The sequence below is a fragment of the Canis lupus genome, chromosome 26 (genome assembly GCF_003254725.2).
Source record: "Canis lupus dingo isolate Sandy chromosome 26, ASM325472v2, whole genome shotgun sequence".
NCBI classification, from domain to species: domain Eukaryota; kingdom Metazoa; phylum Chordata; class Mammalia; order Carnivora; family Canidae; genus Canis; species Canis lupus.
In genome coordinates this window covers 24,958,194-24,977,376 of record NC_064268.1, presented here as the reverse complement: position 1 = coordinate 24,977,376, position 19,183 = coordinate 24,958,194, and the positions used below count along the sequence as shown (strand labels likewise).

Here is a 19,183-nt window from a genome sequence, read left to right as displayed (position 1 = left end):
GTGGGAACCCACAAGCAGAAGACAGTTGTATCTTTATGCCCTCTTAGATCTTTCTAGCTCTCATTAGCTTCCTGACCCTCAGGATCATAAACACTCTTGGTGTGTACCCAGAGAATTCAAATGCCTGGTCCAAAATACCACGGTGAGAAAAGCTCCTAATTCTTAGTTTAATCATGTTCTTTCCCTGGGAAAAGACTGTGGCCTCTTTCTAACTCCAATATCTTCAGGCCCTATAAAGAGGGCCTCTGCAGAGGACCCACATCAAAACCATTAAATTAACAATGACAAATGGATATTACAAAACCTAGTGCTAGAGCTGTACAGAAGAAATAGGTTCATCTATTTACTACTGGCAGCCTTCTGGAAAATAATCTGTCAACCATACTTTGGGGGAAATATATTCCAAGGATGTGAAGGGAAAGAAAAGATACACCACCGCACCATACATTATGCCTGTATTCTGTATTATTGCTAAGAAACTAGAAACTACCTAAATGGTTACCAATAATAAATGATTATTCAAATTGGAATGTAATGTGTTTGATACTATTAAAAATGACTAATACAAGGGGCCTGAAGTAGTAGCAAAAAGATCACTAAGGTAATCATAAGTGGGAAACAGACTCAATGATACAAATCTGCCAGTTACAGCTAAGTAAAATAAAGTCTACCAGGTGGTAGGATTTTTTTCTGGTAATTTGCTAGTGTAGATATTTAGATGTGCTCTTCCTGTACAGATATTTCAATAAATAAAGATAATAAAAAAATGCAGCCCAGTCAAGCAATTTCAACTATGGGTATGTAAACAGTTTCAGTCCCTCTTATTCCTCTGTTCCCCAGAGCCATCACAAGGCCTTTACGGGCTAAACCCAGGTCTGGACCAGCAGAAAGGACCTCATGGGAGGGAAGTCCACTACCCTTCCCAGGTGCCCTGAATCACATTCCAGAACAGGTTATTTGGCCACTCCCCTCTCACTTTCCATCAGAGAAAGAGTTTTCCCTTACCACATTGCCTTCTGGTACCCCAGAGATGTTTGGACTGCCCACAGGGTTTCCCCCTGCTTCCTCATGCTCTGACCACCCCTGCCCTGACCCCACCCTAATCAGCTGTCCCCTCTTACTTGGGTCTGGAGAGGTAGAAACACTGTCCTCTAGAGAATCCTTATTCTGAGTTCTAGGATTCATACCTATGGAAAGATGAAAACAGGTTGTTTTAATAAGTCTCATTCTTCAGAAAAAAGTTCTGGACAGTTATGGTTGAAAAGACCCAAAATTATAGCTAAAAATAAAAATGTGAACCAAGAACAAATTCTGTGAACATCTCAAACAGCACAAAAGAGTCAATCAAAGAAAAATGAGCAATCTAAAATTTGGGAATGAGCTTTACTCTGAGGTTATCAATATCATTCTTTGCCCAATGAGACTGTTAGCTTTCATATACTTATGCACACATGCGCACATACACACACCAGCAAAAAGCAACCCACCACTTATTTTAAGAAAATAGACACATTTCAAAGTCATTTCAACTCACTGGAGAAATCTTTAGCAAATACAAAATGACCCACTTAAAGTTTATTTCAATCATCATCCTTATCATCTGGAATTTTCTTCTCCAGATCATGGCTTTCTGGAATAAGACCTAGGACACATCAAAACTCACCACTTTAAGAGAAAAACAATGATTTTCCCTATAGGTGGTCTGAAAGGAAAAATAAAGACTCTTTGAAATGAGACTTATTGCCTGAAAAGTAACAGAACTAATTTTTAAATACATGTCAATATTTAAACATCCCTTTCCAAACAAATATATTTACTAAAAAATTATGATACTATAAAAATGATTGAAAAAATCCTCACCCAACTATCAACAGTGGCTATCTCCGAGAAGAAAGCTAGAGGAGATGGTGAGAGGTAAACAAGAACTTGTAGTTTTTATTCTAGATACTTGTGTGTCATCTGCATCTTTTATAACAAGAATCAGTATGTACAAATCCCTTGTGGAATCTGTGAAAAGACAAGCCATGACATGGGAGAAAGCATCTCCAAATCACCTATCTGGCAAAGGACTTGACTCAGAAATATATAGAGACCTCAAAACTCAAGAATAAGAACACAAACAACCTGATGAGAAATAGGGCCTAAGATCTAAACACTTCACCAAACATGTACAGAAGGCAAACACACAAAAAGATGCTCAAATCCTCAGCCATTAGGGAATTTATCTCAACAGACCTCTTAGAATAGCTAAAATGCCAAGTCACATCAAGTGCGAATACAAATGTGTAGCAATGGAAAGAAAACCTTATCCATTGATGGTATGCAGAATGGTGCATTACTTTGGAAAATAGTTTTGTGGTTTCTTTAAAAGTTCAAACAGACCGGGGGATCCCTGAGTGGCTCAGAGGTTTGGCGCCTGCCTTTGGCCCAGGGTGCTATCCTGGAGTCCCGGGATCGAGTCCCGCGTCGGGCTCCCATCATGGAGCCTGCTTCTCCCTCTGCCTGTGTCTGTCTCTCTGTCTATCATGAATGAATAAATAAATCTCTAAAAAATAAATAAATAAATAAATAAATAAATAAATAAATAAATAAATAAATAAATAAATAAAAAATAATAAATAAATAAAAGTTCAAACAGACCAAAAAAAAAAAAATGTTAAACAGACAGGAGTGCCTGGCTGGCTCTGTTGGAGGAGCATGTGACTCTTGATCTCAGGGTCGTGAGTTTGAGTCCCACGTTGGGTGTAGAGATTACTAAAATAAATAAACTTTAAAAAATAATAACAATGAGGTGCCTCGGTGACTCTGTTGGTTGATAATAAGACTTTTGGGTTTCAGCTCAGGTCATGATCTCAGGGTCATGAGAATGAGCCCCGAGAGAGGCTCTGCACTCAGTGCAGAGTTTGCTTAAGATTCTTTTCCCCTTGGGATGCCTGGGTGGCTCAGCGGTTGGGTGTCTACCTTGGGCTCAGGGCATGATCCTGGGATCCGGGGTGGGTCCCTCATAAGGCTCCCTGCAGGGAGCCTACTTCTCCCTCTGCCTATGTATATGCCTCTCTCTGTATGTGTCTCTCATGAATAAATAAAATGTTTTTTTAAAAAAAGATTCTTTTTCCTCTCCTTCTACCTCCCCTTCTGCTCCTCCCCCTGCTGGAAGGCACACTCTCTCTCTAAAAATAAATAAATAAAATCTTTAAAAAAATAATAATAATAAAAATTAAAAAGATATTTACCATCTGACTCAGCAATTCTATGCCTAGGAACTTACTCAAGAGAAATAAAAAACAATGTTTACAAAAATCTGTTATGTGAATGTTTATGGTGGCTTTATTCATAGTTGCCAAAACCTGGAAACACCCCAAATATTTTGCAACTAGTGAAGGGATAAACAAATTAATTCACTCATACAATGGCATGCAACTCAGCAATAAAAAGTAATGAACATTTAGCAACTTGGGGTGAATCTCAAATGCATTATTTGCTGAATAAAAGAAGCAAGACTCAATAAGCTACATACTGTATGATTCCATGTACATGACATGCTGGGACAAGACAAAACTAGAGGGACAGAGAACATATCAGTGGGTTGCCTGGGGACAGGGAGTGGGGTTGAGTACAAAGGGGCCACACAACAGAATCTGGAGGATAATGGAGATGTTCTCTAACTTGATGTGTTTGTTGGTAGATGACTATATGCATTTGTTAAAAAGTCACAGAACTGTACACTAAAAAGAGTGATTTCTACTGTATATAAATTTTAAAGTTAATAATTTTTTTAAAAATTAAAAAGATGATGTCACTCGGCCAAAACAATTTCAGAACTTCTTTGTTGGAACTGCCTTCATTAGATTTTTCTTTTTTTTATTAATAGTCATCAAAATAAGAAGGTACAACTTATTAAGTCAGACAAACACAGTGTTTCATTTTATTCAAACCCCTGGTATGATGCAAGTATGAAGTAGGTACTATTTTGTAGAGACATACTGAAGCCCAGAGAAGTTCATTAACTTAGGGAAGATCACACAATAAATAGGTGAAAACTGCATTTAAACTCTGCTCAACTCTACAGATGCTTCATTTCCTGACTTTCTATCTGGGGCACCAGTTTTCAGCTACTGAAAATGTTAGCTGTTCTTTGTCAACAAGCAAAAGCCACTTGGAGCTAAATTTTCTAAAAAAGCTATCTTGGTTGACAACATCCATCTTCATGCAAACACAAAGCATGGCTATTAAGAAGCAATGAGGTGGATTTTCTTGTTCAGCCTAAGAACCTAAAATTACAAAACTGGTATTCTCAAAGCATTCTGAGCAATAGGAAATTATTAAATACATTACCTCACAGGTTTAGATGCTAAATTTGGTCATTAGAGCCTCTTTTTTCTTTCTTTTTTCTTTTTTTTTAAAGAAAACTCAAATCCAAACTGGGTCTATAAGAACTGAAATTCTTAAACTAATAAAGGAATAGTTCAACTTATGTGTGGGCAATTCTTTGAGCTCAAAGAGGCAAGTCAATAGGGATTCTCAGAGCAGCTCTGGTTCTTAGGCCAAAAGCAGAACTGTGCCATCCCTACAGAACAAAAGCACATTTAAAGCCACCAGCCTTTTATGCCACACACACACATACACACAAACTTTATTTTTAAAAAACATCAATGAAAAATATTTAAAGAAATAAATATTTTATGCTCTCTTATAAGGCTCTTTATACAGTTTCCTTGCAGTTTCAAGCCCAACAAAGTGCTGCTCCCACCAGCTCTACCTTTAAGATTTTATTTTCAGTCAGATGGACTGGCTATTGGCATATGACATGCCCTACAAGGTGAGACCTCATGGTCAATCAGCTCTGCTCCAACCTAACATTTGTGAGGAGATCTTCAAAGCTAGACATTCAACTTGAGGAACCAATGTTGAAAATCACCTTCTTAGTTTTGTCTTTTGACATTTGTTCAGTCAAGAAATCTGAATGTCGGGGTACAGCTAGAATGACTAGCTAGCTCAGTCAGTTGAACATCCAAATCTTGATTTTGGCTCGAGTCATGATCTCAACCAAATGAGATTGAGCCTCACATCAGGCTCTGGCTCAGTGGGGAGCCTGCCTAAGATTCTCTCTCTCCCTCTCCCTCCACCTGCCTGTGCTTGCTTTTGCTTCTTCTCTCTCGCTCTCTCAAATAAATAAATAAAATCTTGAAGAAACAAAACAAAACAAAAAACTATCTCCCTGATCTCATCAACCACCTGGTCCCTGCTGGGCAGCATGGTGAAAAACAAGTGAAGAGTACAGGTACGAAGCCCCAGCTGACAATGCTCAAAATGAAATTCTTCAGGGCCAGGAGGGAAACCCACAGAGGCACCACTCCTGTGAATCGTGACTCGCATATGAATCATGTCCAAAGGTAGAAGAAAATCTGAGTCACGCTTGAGTGCCTGCAGATGGTGCAAACTGTCAAGCCCAGGAGGTGAAGGTGAGGTCACAGATGAGGTTCTTCTGTTTCCTTTCTATTCTTTTAATGAATGAAAAGATAACTAGTTGTTTATTTAAACCCCACTTTGTCCCCAAATAAGAATCTACTGTGACAATTTTGCCCTTAAGGAGCCCAATCTACCTTTGCTCCTTACAACAATCCTGTAAGTAGGTGAAGATCTTTATGCCAATTACACAGACGATGAACCTGAGCATCTGCAAAAGTTGAATGCTAAACTCTATAAAGACCATGAAGGACTGGGCTGAGGCACTCCCTCATCTATCATATCACAATGTAGCAGAGGTCACATGTTCAAACCACACAGTAACCAGCTCCCCACAAGAGGGCTTCTCTTTCATCATTGTTACCCTGCACAAAACTGTATCAAATAGAATTCCACTTGAACAGTGAGCCAGAGCTCCCTGAGATGAGAAGAACTAGTGTCTTAATCATTTTGTTTCTTCTCAGGCCTTAGCACACTGCCTACAGTTCAATAAACATTTCTGGAATGGATAAGAGTAAAGTGAGTTTAAAGAAAGCAAACTGTATTCCATGAAGATTGAGGATGGCTTGAAAGGAAAAGTCACTTTAAAAACAAGCAAGGTGGGGGATCCCTGGGTGGCGCAGCGATTTGGCGCCTGCCTTTGGCCCAGGGCACGATCCTGGAGACCCAGGATCGAATCCCACGTCGGGATCCCGGTGCATGGAGCCTGCTTCTCCCTCTGCTTGTGTCTCTGCCTCTCTCTCTCTCTCTCTGTGACTATCATAAAAAAAATAAAATCTTTAAAAAAAAAAAAAAAACAAGCAAGGTGGGCAGCCCCGGGTGGCTCAGCGGTTTGGCGCCGCCTTCAGGCCAGGGCCTGATCCTGGAGACCCGGAATCGAGTCCCACATCGGGCTCCCTGCATGGAGCCTGCTTCTCCCTCTGCTCCCGCCCCCTCTGTGTTTCTCTCATGAATAAATAAATAAAAATCTTAAAAAAAAATCACAAGCAAGGCAGAAAGACTATCCAAGCATTTGAGAAAAGGAATCCAGTTAACTGTTCAACAAGATTATAAGACAGGGAAGAAAAGTATTCTTCAGTGGAGGGAAAGCTAACCTCAGAAAGCTGTTAGTATTCATTCAACTACCTGATCTGTGCCAGGAACTGTTTTAAGTTCTGAAGATACAGCCATGTGTGAAACAATCCTTGCCTTGTTGGAGCTTACAATAAAAAATACAAAATTAAAAGATCTAGTAGGATAGGTGGTCTAATGGGGAAATAACAGGCAGGGAAGATGGATGGGGAGTGCCAGGGTAGAGAGCGGCAACTTGGATAAGACCTAAAGGAAGGAATAGAACAAACTATGGGTAGGATGGCCATAGCATTTATCATCCAATCCAGGACACCTTCAAGAGTGAAAGGAGACACTATTAATAATTATACAGGACAATTAATTCAAACCAGGACGACTGTCCTGGGCAAACTCAGACATGTGGACCTTACCCATAAAGCTCTTCGGTGCCAGGGAATAGTAGAGGGGAGAGCAGGAGAAAGCATCTCAGATTCAGTGTGCCTAAGACAGCTGGAAAACCACTTCACTAATGCGTGAGGGGAAAGCAGGAGATGAGGTCTGACAGTAACAAAGGGTCACAAAGGGCAGGGGGTTCTGTCAGCTACTATAACGCCTTTGGCTTTTAATCCGAGTGTACCGGAAAGCCCCCAGAGGGTTCTGAGCACAGAAGTTTCATGATCTGACTTCTATTTTCAGAGGGTCACTCAGAATTGCTGTGCTGGAAATAAACTATGAAAGGGCAAAAGGAGGAAGCTGAGAAACAAGTCAGTGGGATACTGTAACAATCTAAGCAAAAGATGAAGGTGCCTTGGAGAGGGCTAGGACTGGTGGGGGTGATGACATATGGAAAGATTCGAGATATATCCTGATAGATCTGACATTTATTGGTTATTGTACAGGATAATAAAAATTGGAATGATTTTTATCTAATTCTTTCTGTGGCTAGCTAACGTAATTGATCAGGAAGCACAAGATCACAGACGGGATTTCAAATCCTATGGGATCCCAATGCTATAGCTTATATACCTCCTGATGACCCCCGACCCTTTGAAAATACATGCTACTGGTCATAAAGGGACTGTGCAAAGGTAAGGATGATCCTACTTAACTCTCTCACCCTAACTAGAAAAAGAATCCAAGGAGCCCACTTTTCTAAGAAGCTACACATTCTAGAACATATTTATGTAATTGCGCACTTGCATACCAATTAAAGAGAATAATTTTCTGGGCTGCTCAAATGCTTCTCACATATGGCAGCTTGGTCGTGGAAGCACAAATTCATTTGTCAATAAATGTGCTAAACACTGTGGGGAGAAGATGAATAAAGATAAGCTCTTTCAGTCTAGTGCAGAGACAGACATAGAAACAAACAGCGGGATCATGATATGCCAAGTAGTACAATTGCGTTATGCATATGGAGCTCTGTGGAAACATGCCTACCATCTCCTGGGAAGGCCTGGGTATGAGAGAGAACCACCAGCGAGGGCTTCAAAGAGAGGGTATTGTTGGGCTTGAACCATAAAGACTGTGCTGACGTCTGCCAGGCAAAATGAGGGTTGAAGAGAGGGGGAAAAGCGTATCCTGCAAGGGGACTAGTCCATGCAAAGAAATAAGAGGACAAAGATCTCCAGAGGAGCCAAGCAATGGCTGGAATGTAACACATGCACCTCTCATAACGTATTCAACGATGGCAGCTCTCATGCATTGAGCACACCCCATGCACACCAGGCACTGGTCCAAGCACCTTATGTGGATTATCACATTTAATGATACAGATGATGATAGCAAGACGCATAAAGGTTACCTGGCCCGAGGGCCTCACTACTCATTAGAAGTGGAGTCAGGACTCACATTCAAAGAGTCTACAGTCTGAGTCTTTCTCCATGCAGTGATGTGTGGAAGTGGTGACAAATGAGGACACAAGGCAGGTAGGAGACAGGTAATGACCAGCATTATAGGCCATGGACCACAGGAGAGTTTTATACATGGGAAAGAGGGGCTGATCAGATTTGCATTTGGAACTATCACCTTGGTGACAGTATGGAAGATGAATCATAGGGGACAGGAACAGAAGCAGGACGATCACTTAGAAGGTTGTTTTCATAATCCTAGCCAGAAATGACAGGGGTATGAACCAAAGCAGTGCCAGTGAGAATGGAGGGGAGAGGCCAGAGTCTGAAGAAAGAGGCAACAGAAGAGGGAAAGTGGGTGTGAGAACCACTTGACATGATTTTCATTGTAAATGAACTAAGGATGAGGTACTCAGGAGTCATCCAAGCAGAGAGGCCCATCAGATATATGGATCTATGGTGCAAAAGTCCAAGATGGAGAAGGCTGAACCAGGAATCCATGTGGCAACAAATGCTTTTCCCATACATGTGTGCCCAGGAATCTTTGGCTCAGAGGACTCCGTGATGGTGTCATTAGAAGATCTTCCACAACCATCCCCAAATAAGGATTCTTTGAAACCTCCTTATTTTCCTCAAAGTAGATCTCAAAGTTCCAAAAGACTCATCTTCTGAGGAATCACTTGGTCTACCTTAGCTCTCCCAGGCCCAGAACCACTCCAGGACTACTCAGGTAAATCCTGGTGCTGTTACCATTAGAAACCAGAACTCCCCTGCTTCAGGTCACCAGTAAAACTAGCTCAAGCTATAGTCCTGTGAGCCCCAGAGCAGTCCTCCTTGGTACAACTCCACCCCAAACAGCCTGGAAAGTTCAGACTCTGGGTTCCTATAATATGGCCCCTTGGTTTAACAAAATGGAAAGACTATCTTTATTGTGATATCCTGAAGGTACTCTACAAGTAACATTTTCAGAACCCTGGGTGCAGGCATAAAAAGTATCTTTCTTATCCACAAATTGTTATTCAATTTGTTTTTCTCATTTAAAGAGAAAGAATAAAAAATAAATAAATAAATAAATAAATAAATAAATAGAGAGAGAGAGAGAATAAAAGAAAGAAGGAAACTGGGAGAGAGAGAAAAGAAAGGAAGGGGGGAATAAATAATAAATGAATCAATTACAATCTCTTAGGGATTTTCTTAGTACCAACTGCTTTTCAAGACTTAGCCAAGGACCTCTAGAAATACTGTTGGATGAAGCAACCAACGAAAGGAAGAATACTTCATTAACCAATTGCATACAGCTTCACTTTCACTACACCTTCTTTAAGCTAAGTTTTAGAAAAGCAAGTTAGTTATAGAAAACTAAAACATAGAAGAGCAGGCCCATTTCCACTCTGTCCCTGAAGTTTTAATGATTTTCACAGTCATCCTGACAGTATCTGTCTTTTGAGGCTTTCCAAAATCTACCCTCACTCATCCCAACTCCTGCTCCCCCACATCCTAAAGGTACTCTGAACAGGGTGGTCAAAACAAGGACCAGCAGTCCGAGTCAAGACACCTGGCCACGAGCTTGAGAGATTCATGTAGTATCTCTACACCTCTGGGCATTAAGTCGCCCCATGTGCAACATACATTTAATACCAGATGCCTTCCCAGGATGATTGCATGATAGGGTAGAAATATACGTGCTTCCAGAAAGAATCTAACCTGTATAAGTTCATACTCACCCCGCCTCCACCCAGAACCCTTACCTAGTAACTCTCTAGGTAACAAAATTCTATACCTTCAAGTGTGAGGTATGTGCCCACTTCTCAAAACACCAATGCCACCCTTGTCTTTTGTAATCTCATAACTAGAACTACACTATTCCCCCTCTGGGCTTCTCCTGATTGTTTTTATGCTGCTGGGTGAGCCCCCTACTCACAGAACTAAGAACTCCACCAGAGCAGAGGCTACTCTTGCTGTCCCTGGTGTTACCCTCAACACCAAACTCATAAGTGGCCCTTGGTCACGACTCACTGACAGGCCAATGATGAATGTGACTTGACCAATGCATTCTCAGCTAAAAACATAGCACACAGGCCATTTATAATTCCATGCATTATAGAGCACTGCTTCTAAATAGGTCACCCAAAATTGTGGCTGAAATGATCCCAAAATAGACTTGGCCCTCCTTTTCTGTTCCCCATGTCTTTTCTAGATGTGCGCCTGCACCTTTGAGCATCCCAACTCCATTACCTCTTGGGCTGGTTACCTGCACCACTGTTGCTAAGCAGGCTGACAGAAAGCTCTTCTGTTCCACTGAAGCTCAAGAAGGACATGCTGTCACCAGGCTGGCGGGAAGTGCTGTGCCTGCAGAGAACAGAGCCCAGCCACCTGGCTTAATGCAAATCATCACCTCTTTTATCCTGCTCACCCTGGGTCCCAGGACTTTTCATCAAAAACAGCACCGCCTATCTGGCCACATAACACAGTCTGACAACAACTAGGAGCAACATCAGAGGCTACCAGGCTGCAGTGCTTGCTATGTGTGCCAGCTCCAGCCTCCAGTGGCCTGCTTGTCCTGCCCCCCAAAACTGCTCTCCCACTGCCATACTGGGCTGTCCACCCCTCCATGTCCCATGCTTCCCCCTGCTAACACAGACAGGAGGATATGAGGTAACTGAAAAGACATACCAACTTAAGCTGGTAAAGATGGTCACCCTCTGCCCATTTCTCTCATCTACCCCATGGGACATGGTGATTGAAAAAAAGGCCAAAGACCGCCTTTTGCAAAGTGTTTCCTAAAGCATCACAGCAACAGGGAGGCCAGCTGTAACCCCAGCTCATGTTTGTCAAGGCTTATATGACTTTAGTCCTGCATGGACTCTCTTGATGCCTTGTAACACGTTTAGAACTCAGGTTCAAAAGGGAGGGTTGTTTCTGTAAACACAGGCCTTGATTTCCATTGCTTTTAGTATAAACAACTTCTAACCTCAAGAGTGGAATTTCTCAGTGACCAAAATGACAGAAGTCACAGCCAGACTGCCTGAAACACACATGAACCACCTATCTCCGCGCTCATTCTCACTGTTGGCTGAGGTCTAGATGAAACTTGCGTCTGAGGCTTTACAAGGTGTGCTTGGAATTAAAGCTAAAGGAGGGCCCAGGTAACACGTGTGGCAACAGCGTCAGGCTGCTTGCTTTGCACTTGGCCCAGTGAAAGCAACAGCACCGACAAAGGAAGGCTCGATCTCTTACTGTCCCTTCAGTTCTAATGAATAGAAATGTTTAGTCAGCAGACTCTTCTGCCATGGTGCTGGGTGCTGGGTAGTTTCTCAAAGTACCTTCTGGAGCCCTACACACATCCTCACCTTCCAGCAGCTTCCTGATATGCTAACTCCAGCAGCTCTGCAGAGGAGTGAGCTGGGTCCCTCTGCCCGCTGCCCTGTAGCTCCGCCATATTCTGTCGGGTCTGGTGATGGATCTGGATGGCCTCTCCGGATGGTCCTACCCAGACAAAGATCCACTGAGCGTCATTCCCACCCAACAGCTAGTGCCTTGTACTTAGCTTTACTTCTGTCCAGCTGCTGGGAGAGGCTGAGAGGAGAGCACATCAAGGGGAATGTTACACATGTAGCCTGACCCAGCTTCCCAAAAGGACATCTCTTCCAGGCAGGGCTCATCCTCCTGTGGGGCCTCACATCTGCCACCTTGTTCAGTCTAAGAATACTTTAGGAGCCTCTGCCTCATGCATGTCAAACTGAGACGCTGAGGAGAAATACTGACATATAGGAGTAGAGGACCCCTCCCAGAAGGGGGCCCCACAAACAAAATGACAAGGAACACACAAGTGAAACGCCAGTGATTCTGTTAATACATAAGACGGTGACAACTGTGACTCTAAGCAGCAGAGGATGAACAAGTACAGAAAAGACATGGGGTGGGTGGGAGAGAAATCACAATTAGATGTCTACTAAAAAATGCTTCTGGAAAGGAGAAGTTTCAGACATGAGTTTCAGCAAGGTTAGTAGAAACTAAAGGAGAGGGCACCTGGGCAGAAGTAGTAATGTATGTGAAATCCCAAATGTAGAGGAGGCAAAAGATAAGCAGGAGATTACCAGATAAGCTTGGGGAAGAACAGAACCTCTGAGGATGTGAGTGAGGAAATGCAAAGTTGGGGTGCTGGGCAAAGGAGGGTCTCAGCTATGAGCAGGCCAGGCGGACAGGAGGAGGAAAGAGAGGAAGTGGAGCTGGGAAGTCCTGTTTCAGTAAAGTGTACCTGATGGTTGGGAGCAAGAAGAGCTGGAGGTCGTCACACAACAAACATCAATGGTTCTCATAAGAAAACTCAAAGGGAGTCCATGGGGATTAACAACATAGGGAAAGAGACAATCGGAAATAAATAAATCATGTGACTGATTATGGCAGGGAGAAGGGGGACAAAAAGGAGTTTGGGAGTGACCCCCCCCAATTACAGCCCAAACAACCAGGTTCATTTCTCACTTAATTAACTTTTAACGCTAAAAGCAAGTGGAAAAGGAAATAACTAGATATTTGCAGGCATTCAGTGGGACTGCTTCCATGAAAAAATCCTGTAGTTTAATGCATCTGTTCCTTCCCAGCCCAGTCAGAACCCATTAAGCTGAAGTTTAATTTTAGCCACAGCTTTATAAAACCTTACTGTCATCCTCTGTAGGAGAGAACACAGATCAAAAAGGACGGGCTAGGAAAAACAGTGAATTTGAATTTTTAAGTTTTGATTGCTTTTGAACTTTATTTAAATGGAATCATACAGAATGTACTCTTTTATGTCGGGCTTCTTTCATTATGTTTGTAAATTTAAAAGGTTTGGATGTAGTTGTAGTTCATTTTTATTTCTGTATAGCATCTTATTAGAAAAAATAGAACCCACTTATTTTATCTTTTTTAAAAATTTATTTGAACTAAAAAAAAAAAAAAGTTCACTCATTTCTCATAAAATGTTTCTTTTTCCAGTTGTCAGAGACCCCTGAGAGAAGACAAAGTACTATAACTTCTGTGTAACCAAGACAATAATATCACTATCTAGAAAGAGCTAGAGCTAGGAGTGGAAGGAATGAACAAGAATGAGGGGCATTAAAAAAAAAAAAAAAAAAAGAATGAGGGGCATTAGCCTTAAAAAAGTAGAGTACAGTCCTTTTGGAACAAAAATGAGAAGCCCTTAGCTTTACACAGCTCATTAGTTACAAAGACCTTTCCAAATGTGTCCTCAAGGACCCTCAGAACCCCTGGGGTAAGCAGAGTGGCCATGGTTATCCCCAATTCATGGATGGTGACTGGAGATGCAGAGAAATTGAGATGCTTGACTGAGGCCACATGGTTGGTTAGTGACAAGGACCAGGACTAGCAATTCCCAGCCCAGGCTTTCCTGGGCAACCAACTTACCCACAGGAAAAGTGTGCATCCAGCGTCTTCTGTTGGATGTGAGCTTCATGGGCATTCGTGAGGGGGCAAAGGGGTTAATGAGCGCCCGCTGGGGCGTGTATCCCCCGGGTCGAACATGCAGCATGGATTCCGCACTGCCTACATGGAACCTCCCTGGTGCGCTAGAGTCTCGCTGTGGTGGCTCCATCATGTTCTCCAGGACATCTGTCAGTTATTGTGGAGTTGAGGCACAAAGAGAAAGCACAGATCCACGGTGAAACCAGGACTAGGCAGGCAATTAGCCAAGCTGACTAGAATCTTGGACATCAAACATGTTAGGAAGTGAGAGAAATGAGTAAAATCACCAAACTATAATGAAATGAAACATTTGGTTTACTTTTTAAATACTTGGGAGAGGAGTACCTGGGTGGTTCAGTTAGTTAAGCGCCAGACTCTTAATTTCAGCTCAGGTCATGACCTCAGGGTGGTGAGATTGAGCCCCTTGTGGGGCTCAGCACTGGGGGGTGGAGCCTGCTTGGGATTCTCAATCCTTTTCCTTCTGCCCCTCCCCCATGCTAAATAAATAAATACTTGGGAGAAAGGGGTTCTGGTTCCTAAATTACTGGCCCAGTGAAGCCATACCAATACCTGATGAGGAGGACAAAACATAGCCTAGAGACATTACACTTTGACCTGGATACAATGACTTGAGTTATTTCCCTGGGAGACAGAGTGGGTATATTCTATATGCGGAAGGAACAATAAAGATAGATATTTGGTGACTAGAAGGACAGACCCTGGCAGAGACAGCCAATGTGTAGGCACACAAGACTACAGCCTCTTTGAGCTGGGGCCAAATAACTTCATTCTACTTCTTGCCCTGTTGGTAGGAATGCAAACTGGTGCAGCCACCGTGGAAAAGAGTACAGATAGGTTCCTCAAAAAATTAAAAATAGAATTACCTTATGATCTAGTATTCATACTACCAGGGATTTACCCAAAGAATACAAAAACACTAATTCAAAGGGATACATGCACCTCTATGTTTATGGCAGGATTATTTATAATAGCCAAATTATGGAAGCAGCCTAAACATCCATCAATAGATAAATAGAAAAGAAGATGTGGTATACACATACAATGGTATATTACTCAGCCATAAAAAAGAATGAAATCTTGCCATTTACAATAACATAGATGGAGCTAGAGAATATTACACTAAGCAAAATAAGTCTGCCAGAGAAACACAAAAACTATATGATTATGATTTCACTCATATGTGGAATTTAAGAAACAAAACAAATGAGCAAAGGAGAAAAAGAGAGAGAAACCAAGAAATAGACTCTTAACTATAGAAATCAAACTGATAGTTACCAGAAAGGAGGTGGAGGGTGATGGGGTTGAAGGAGGGCACTTGTGAGGAGTACCAGGTGATATACGGAATTACTGAATCACTATATTATATACCTGAAACTAATATAACACTGTATGTTAACTATACTGGAATCAAATAAAATAGAATAAAATAAAATAAAAATAATAACTTCGTTCCAGCCAACAGAACATAGGTAGAAGTGACACGTTCTAATTGAAAGCCTGGAACACAAAAGCTATCTCCACTCATGATATCCATTCTCTCTCCGCTACTATGCCAGCTTTGGAGGCTAGTGGTAATGACCATGGCATCCCAAGATGGAAGGAGTCTGGGGCCCTAATGATTGGGTGGATCAGAATACCCTCCCACTGACTCAGTGTTTAAAAAAAAAAAAATTCTTGGGAGAAAAGTATGAAGAGGTGAATGTATCCAATGTTGACCAGGCAAGGAGGTGGCATGATATTTAGACTCAACCTGTCCCCTGTGCAATGGCAGACAGGTCCCTATTATAGAGATGGAGGGCACAGGCTATGTAACCTAAGAGGATCAAAGAGCTAAAACCCGTAACCAGCTCCCCTGATGTACATCCCATGTTCACTAAGCAATCACCCACGTTAGAAAGTGAGTCCAACAGATGCAAATTCCATGGCATCAAGGAACTGTCTTGCCCACCAATATTTAGCCAATGCCTACCAAATAATCTGGTATACAGTTATAGTTAATTCCTCAAAGCTGATTTGCATGCAAGAAGAGAACATTCAGAGTTCCATGAAAGCTATATTTTTTACTTGTTAATTAATGAATTGATGCTCTGGTTTACCAAATAAAAAAGAATATGGTCTAGTTAGTTCTCATGAAAATAAAAGGTGAAAACCCAATTAAAAAAGATCAGTTCATGCTTTGAAAAGGTTGAGAAATAGGAGTAAGAGATAAAGTGGGTCAAAAATATGTGTAGAGGAAAGGGGAAATGTTTTCTATGTTACATTGAGTAGGCAAATTGCTAAGACCCTCTAAACACAGCAGAGAAACAGAAAACAAGAGGCCTATAGATTGTACTGCCTTACAATATTTCAGTGAATTGTTTTTTGGCTTTTCCAATAAACTCCCAAATGTCACTAAAGGACATCGAAATCAATTCTACCATTCAGATAATTTTTAAGAAAGCTATTTTCAAAGCTACAGTGTTATTTCCTCAGAGATCTGGCTTTTAGAGTAACAAGGATTTTGAAAGACTTAACTTTTAAGTTCAGCTTTTGTTACAGACCCTAAGAATATTTTCAGCAAAATGGGAGTAATTGTCATGCAAACTTAGAAATTTTTGGAAAGTGGGAAAAGCTAACCTAGAAATTTCAAATGTATTAAAATTCCTTTGAATGCTAAAACTAATTAATGATAGGTGATATAGGTTATATACTAGAGTCATGTAATTAAATGTCTGCTCCTTTCTCTTTCAGCATTTCCTTTTTATATTCTGAGCCAGTTAAAAAACAAACTTTTTTCTATAGTCAAGTTTTCCTAGGCCATTGGCATAAGTGAATAATATGGTGCTGGAGCTGATGGCTTCTCCTTCAATGTCCTGGGTCATAGAAAACACTCCTCACCCTTTGGGAATCCTTCCAGGAGGGCAAGAGGTGGCAGCTGGGTGTATACAGCATTCCTAAGTCAGTGATCAAAAGTCAGAAGGGGTATGGTTCCATTTACATAATATCTTTGAAATTAACAAAATTATAGAGAAGGAGATTAGTGAGAGTGTGTAGCTATAAAGGGGTAGCACAAGAGAGCCTTGTGGTGATGGAATAGTTTGGTAACTTAATTATCGTGATAATCATGAATAAATAAATCTACACACATGTAATAAAACTGCATAGGGACACCTGGCTGACTAAATTGGTAGAGCATATGACTCTTGATCTCGGAGTCATGAGTTCAAGATCCACGTTGGGTATGGTACTTACTTAAAAACAAACAAATGCATAGAAATACACATACATAAATGAGTACAGGTAACACTGGTGAAATCTGAATAAGCTTGTGAATTTGAATGGTTTGTACCGATGTCCGTTTCTGGGTTTGATGTTGTCTATAGTTACACAACATGTCACCATGGGGAAAATGAATGAAAGGTACATAGACTTCCCTGTGTGTGTGCACGTGTCTGATAGCAGCTTCCCACGAATCTATAATTATTTCAAAATAAAAAGTATTTTAAAAACTCAGTAGGGGTCTGTAGACTCCAGCTGCAGGTACTGCTGCATGGCAGGATAAGATACAGAAAAAGCAGCACCTGTGCTCCTTATAGTGCAAGCCAGGTTAGTAGGTAAGGTAACTGTAAGGAGAAATCTTAAAAGTGGAATATGGGACTGAGGCTGTTTTTAGGGATGGCACAAATGGAAATGATAAGGAAATAAGCAAACACCTTTGACTCTAGGCCTAAGAAGAACTCTACATTAACATAAGGAAAGGTATACAGTTATAGTGAGGGGGAGAAAGGTGCTAAAGGCACATACATACAGCTCAGGTGACTTATTCTCATTGCATTGGCATGGAAATAATTAAATAATTAAGATGTGGGACTTATACCCCACACCATCCCCCCATCCCCTGCTACAGGAAGGGAGCTGTCCCCAACAGAGAAACAGTAAACAAGAGGCCTATAGATTGTACTGCCTTACAATATTCCAGTCCCCAGCTACGCTCATACTTTGGCTCTCTGACCTCGAGTGCTGGTATAGCCCAAGGAACTGCTGACTTCATACTGGTGCAGGTGGGGGTGTGGGATCATCAGGATATTGGCACTCCTGCCCAGGGAGCTGTCGTCAGAAGCCTGGCTCCTCACTTCTTCAGTGGGCAGTGCACGGCTGGGCAGGGAAGGGCTGGATGAGACATCACAGGAGCTGGCACTCTTTCGATTGTGACTGTCCCGTTCTCGCACAGACCTGACAGGTGAGAGGCAATGATTTACCAACAAGCAAGTGATGCTGCCCCACCTAGAACTAAAAGACCAAAACCCATCTCCAGTCCAAGCTACTTGGGAAATCAATACCAAAAATGCCCAGTGTGATCTATGAGTGGGAATTCTGCCCTGACCAGCTTGAGACACTGTGTCAGAACTGACAGTTCTCAAATGACCCAAGTCCCATGGTCATAGCTATAAAGCAGTGACTGCTCCAATCTGACCCTACTTGATCCCACCAATCCATCTCATATCACTGAATTGGGGCAAATGAACAAGATATGATACAATGCAAGAAAAAGTACACAGTGCCACCTTTGGAGTCTTCCTACATGAAAAACTGAGCCTAAATCTAATCAAGCCTCTGGAGGTAATTGCTAGCTTACAGGAAATCCAGAGAAGAGAGCACAAGTTAAACATTATGACACAACAATCAGCCAAATGAAGAAAGTGATGCAATCTACTGTCACAGAAAAAAGCCATTCCAAATACAATGTCTCCATCTTTTTTAGATCCCAAATCAACCAACTGTAAAAACTCATTTTTGAAACCACTGGGAAATCTGAATATAGACTGGCTATTAGAAGATATTAAAGAATTACTGTTAATTGTGGTACTTGTGGAAATTCATTTTTCATTCTTATTTGTTAGAGGGTGCCTGGGTGGCTCAGTTGGTTAACAGTCTGCATTAGCTTCAGGTCATGATCCCAGAGTCCTCAGATCGAGCCCCACATCGGGCTCTCTGCTCAGTGAGGAGTCCACTTCTCCCTCTCCCTCTGCCTGCTGTTGCCCCTGCTTGTGTTCTATCTCTCTGTCAAATAAATAAATAAAATCTTAAAAAAAGAAATCCTTGGGGTGCCTAGGTAGCTCAGTCAATGAAGCATCTGCCTTTGGCTTAGGTCATGAACCTAAGCCCAATGACTCCTGGGATCGAGTCCCGTGTCAGGCTTCCTGCTCAGTGAAGAGTCTCCCTCTCCCTTTCCCACTGCCTCTGTCTCTCCCCTCATTTATGCTCTCTCTCATGTTCTCTCTCAAATAAATAAAGTATTAAAAAAAAACTTATGTTAGAGACATATACTATAATATTTACAGGTTTAAAAAAAGGGA

At 41.7% G+C, this 19,183-nt stretch overlaps 1 protein-coding gene across 14 annotated transcripts in view; it reads right to left on the bottom strand.

The window, feature by feature from the left end:
* The window catches only part of DEPDC5 (DEP domain containing 5, GATOR1 subcomplex subunit), a 125,101-nt gene that overhangs the window by 56,584 nt on the left and 49,334 nt on the right, over window positions 1–19,183 (bottom strand). For 8 of the 14 annotated variants that reach the window (XM_025474645.3, XM_025474647.3, XM_025474648.3 and 5 more), the window contains 5 exons: window positions 17,839–18,059; window positions 13,770–13,973; window positions 11,717–11,852; window positions 10,618–10,715; window positions 1,122–1,187 (listed from right to left, as the gene is read on the bottom strand). In XM_025474645.3, the coding sequence (XP_025330430.1) occupies window positions 1,122–1,187; window positions 10,618–10,715; window positions 11,717–11,852; window positions 13,770–13,973; window positions 17,839–18,059 (725 nt within the window). Of the gene's footprint in view, window positions 1–1,121; window positions 1,188–10,601; window positions 10,716–11,716; window positions 11,853–13,769; window positions 13,974–17,838; window positions 18,060–19,183 lie in introns of all 14 variants that reach the window. The other 6 variants (XM_049101669.1, XM_025474650.3, XM_025474652.3 and 3 more) reach the window with 2 other exon arrangements.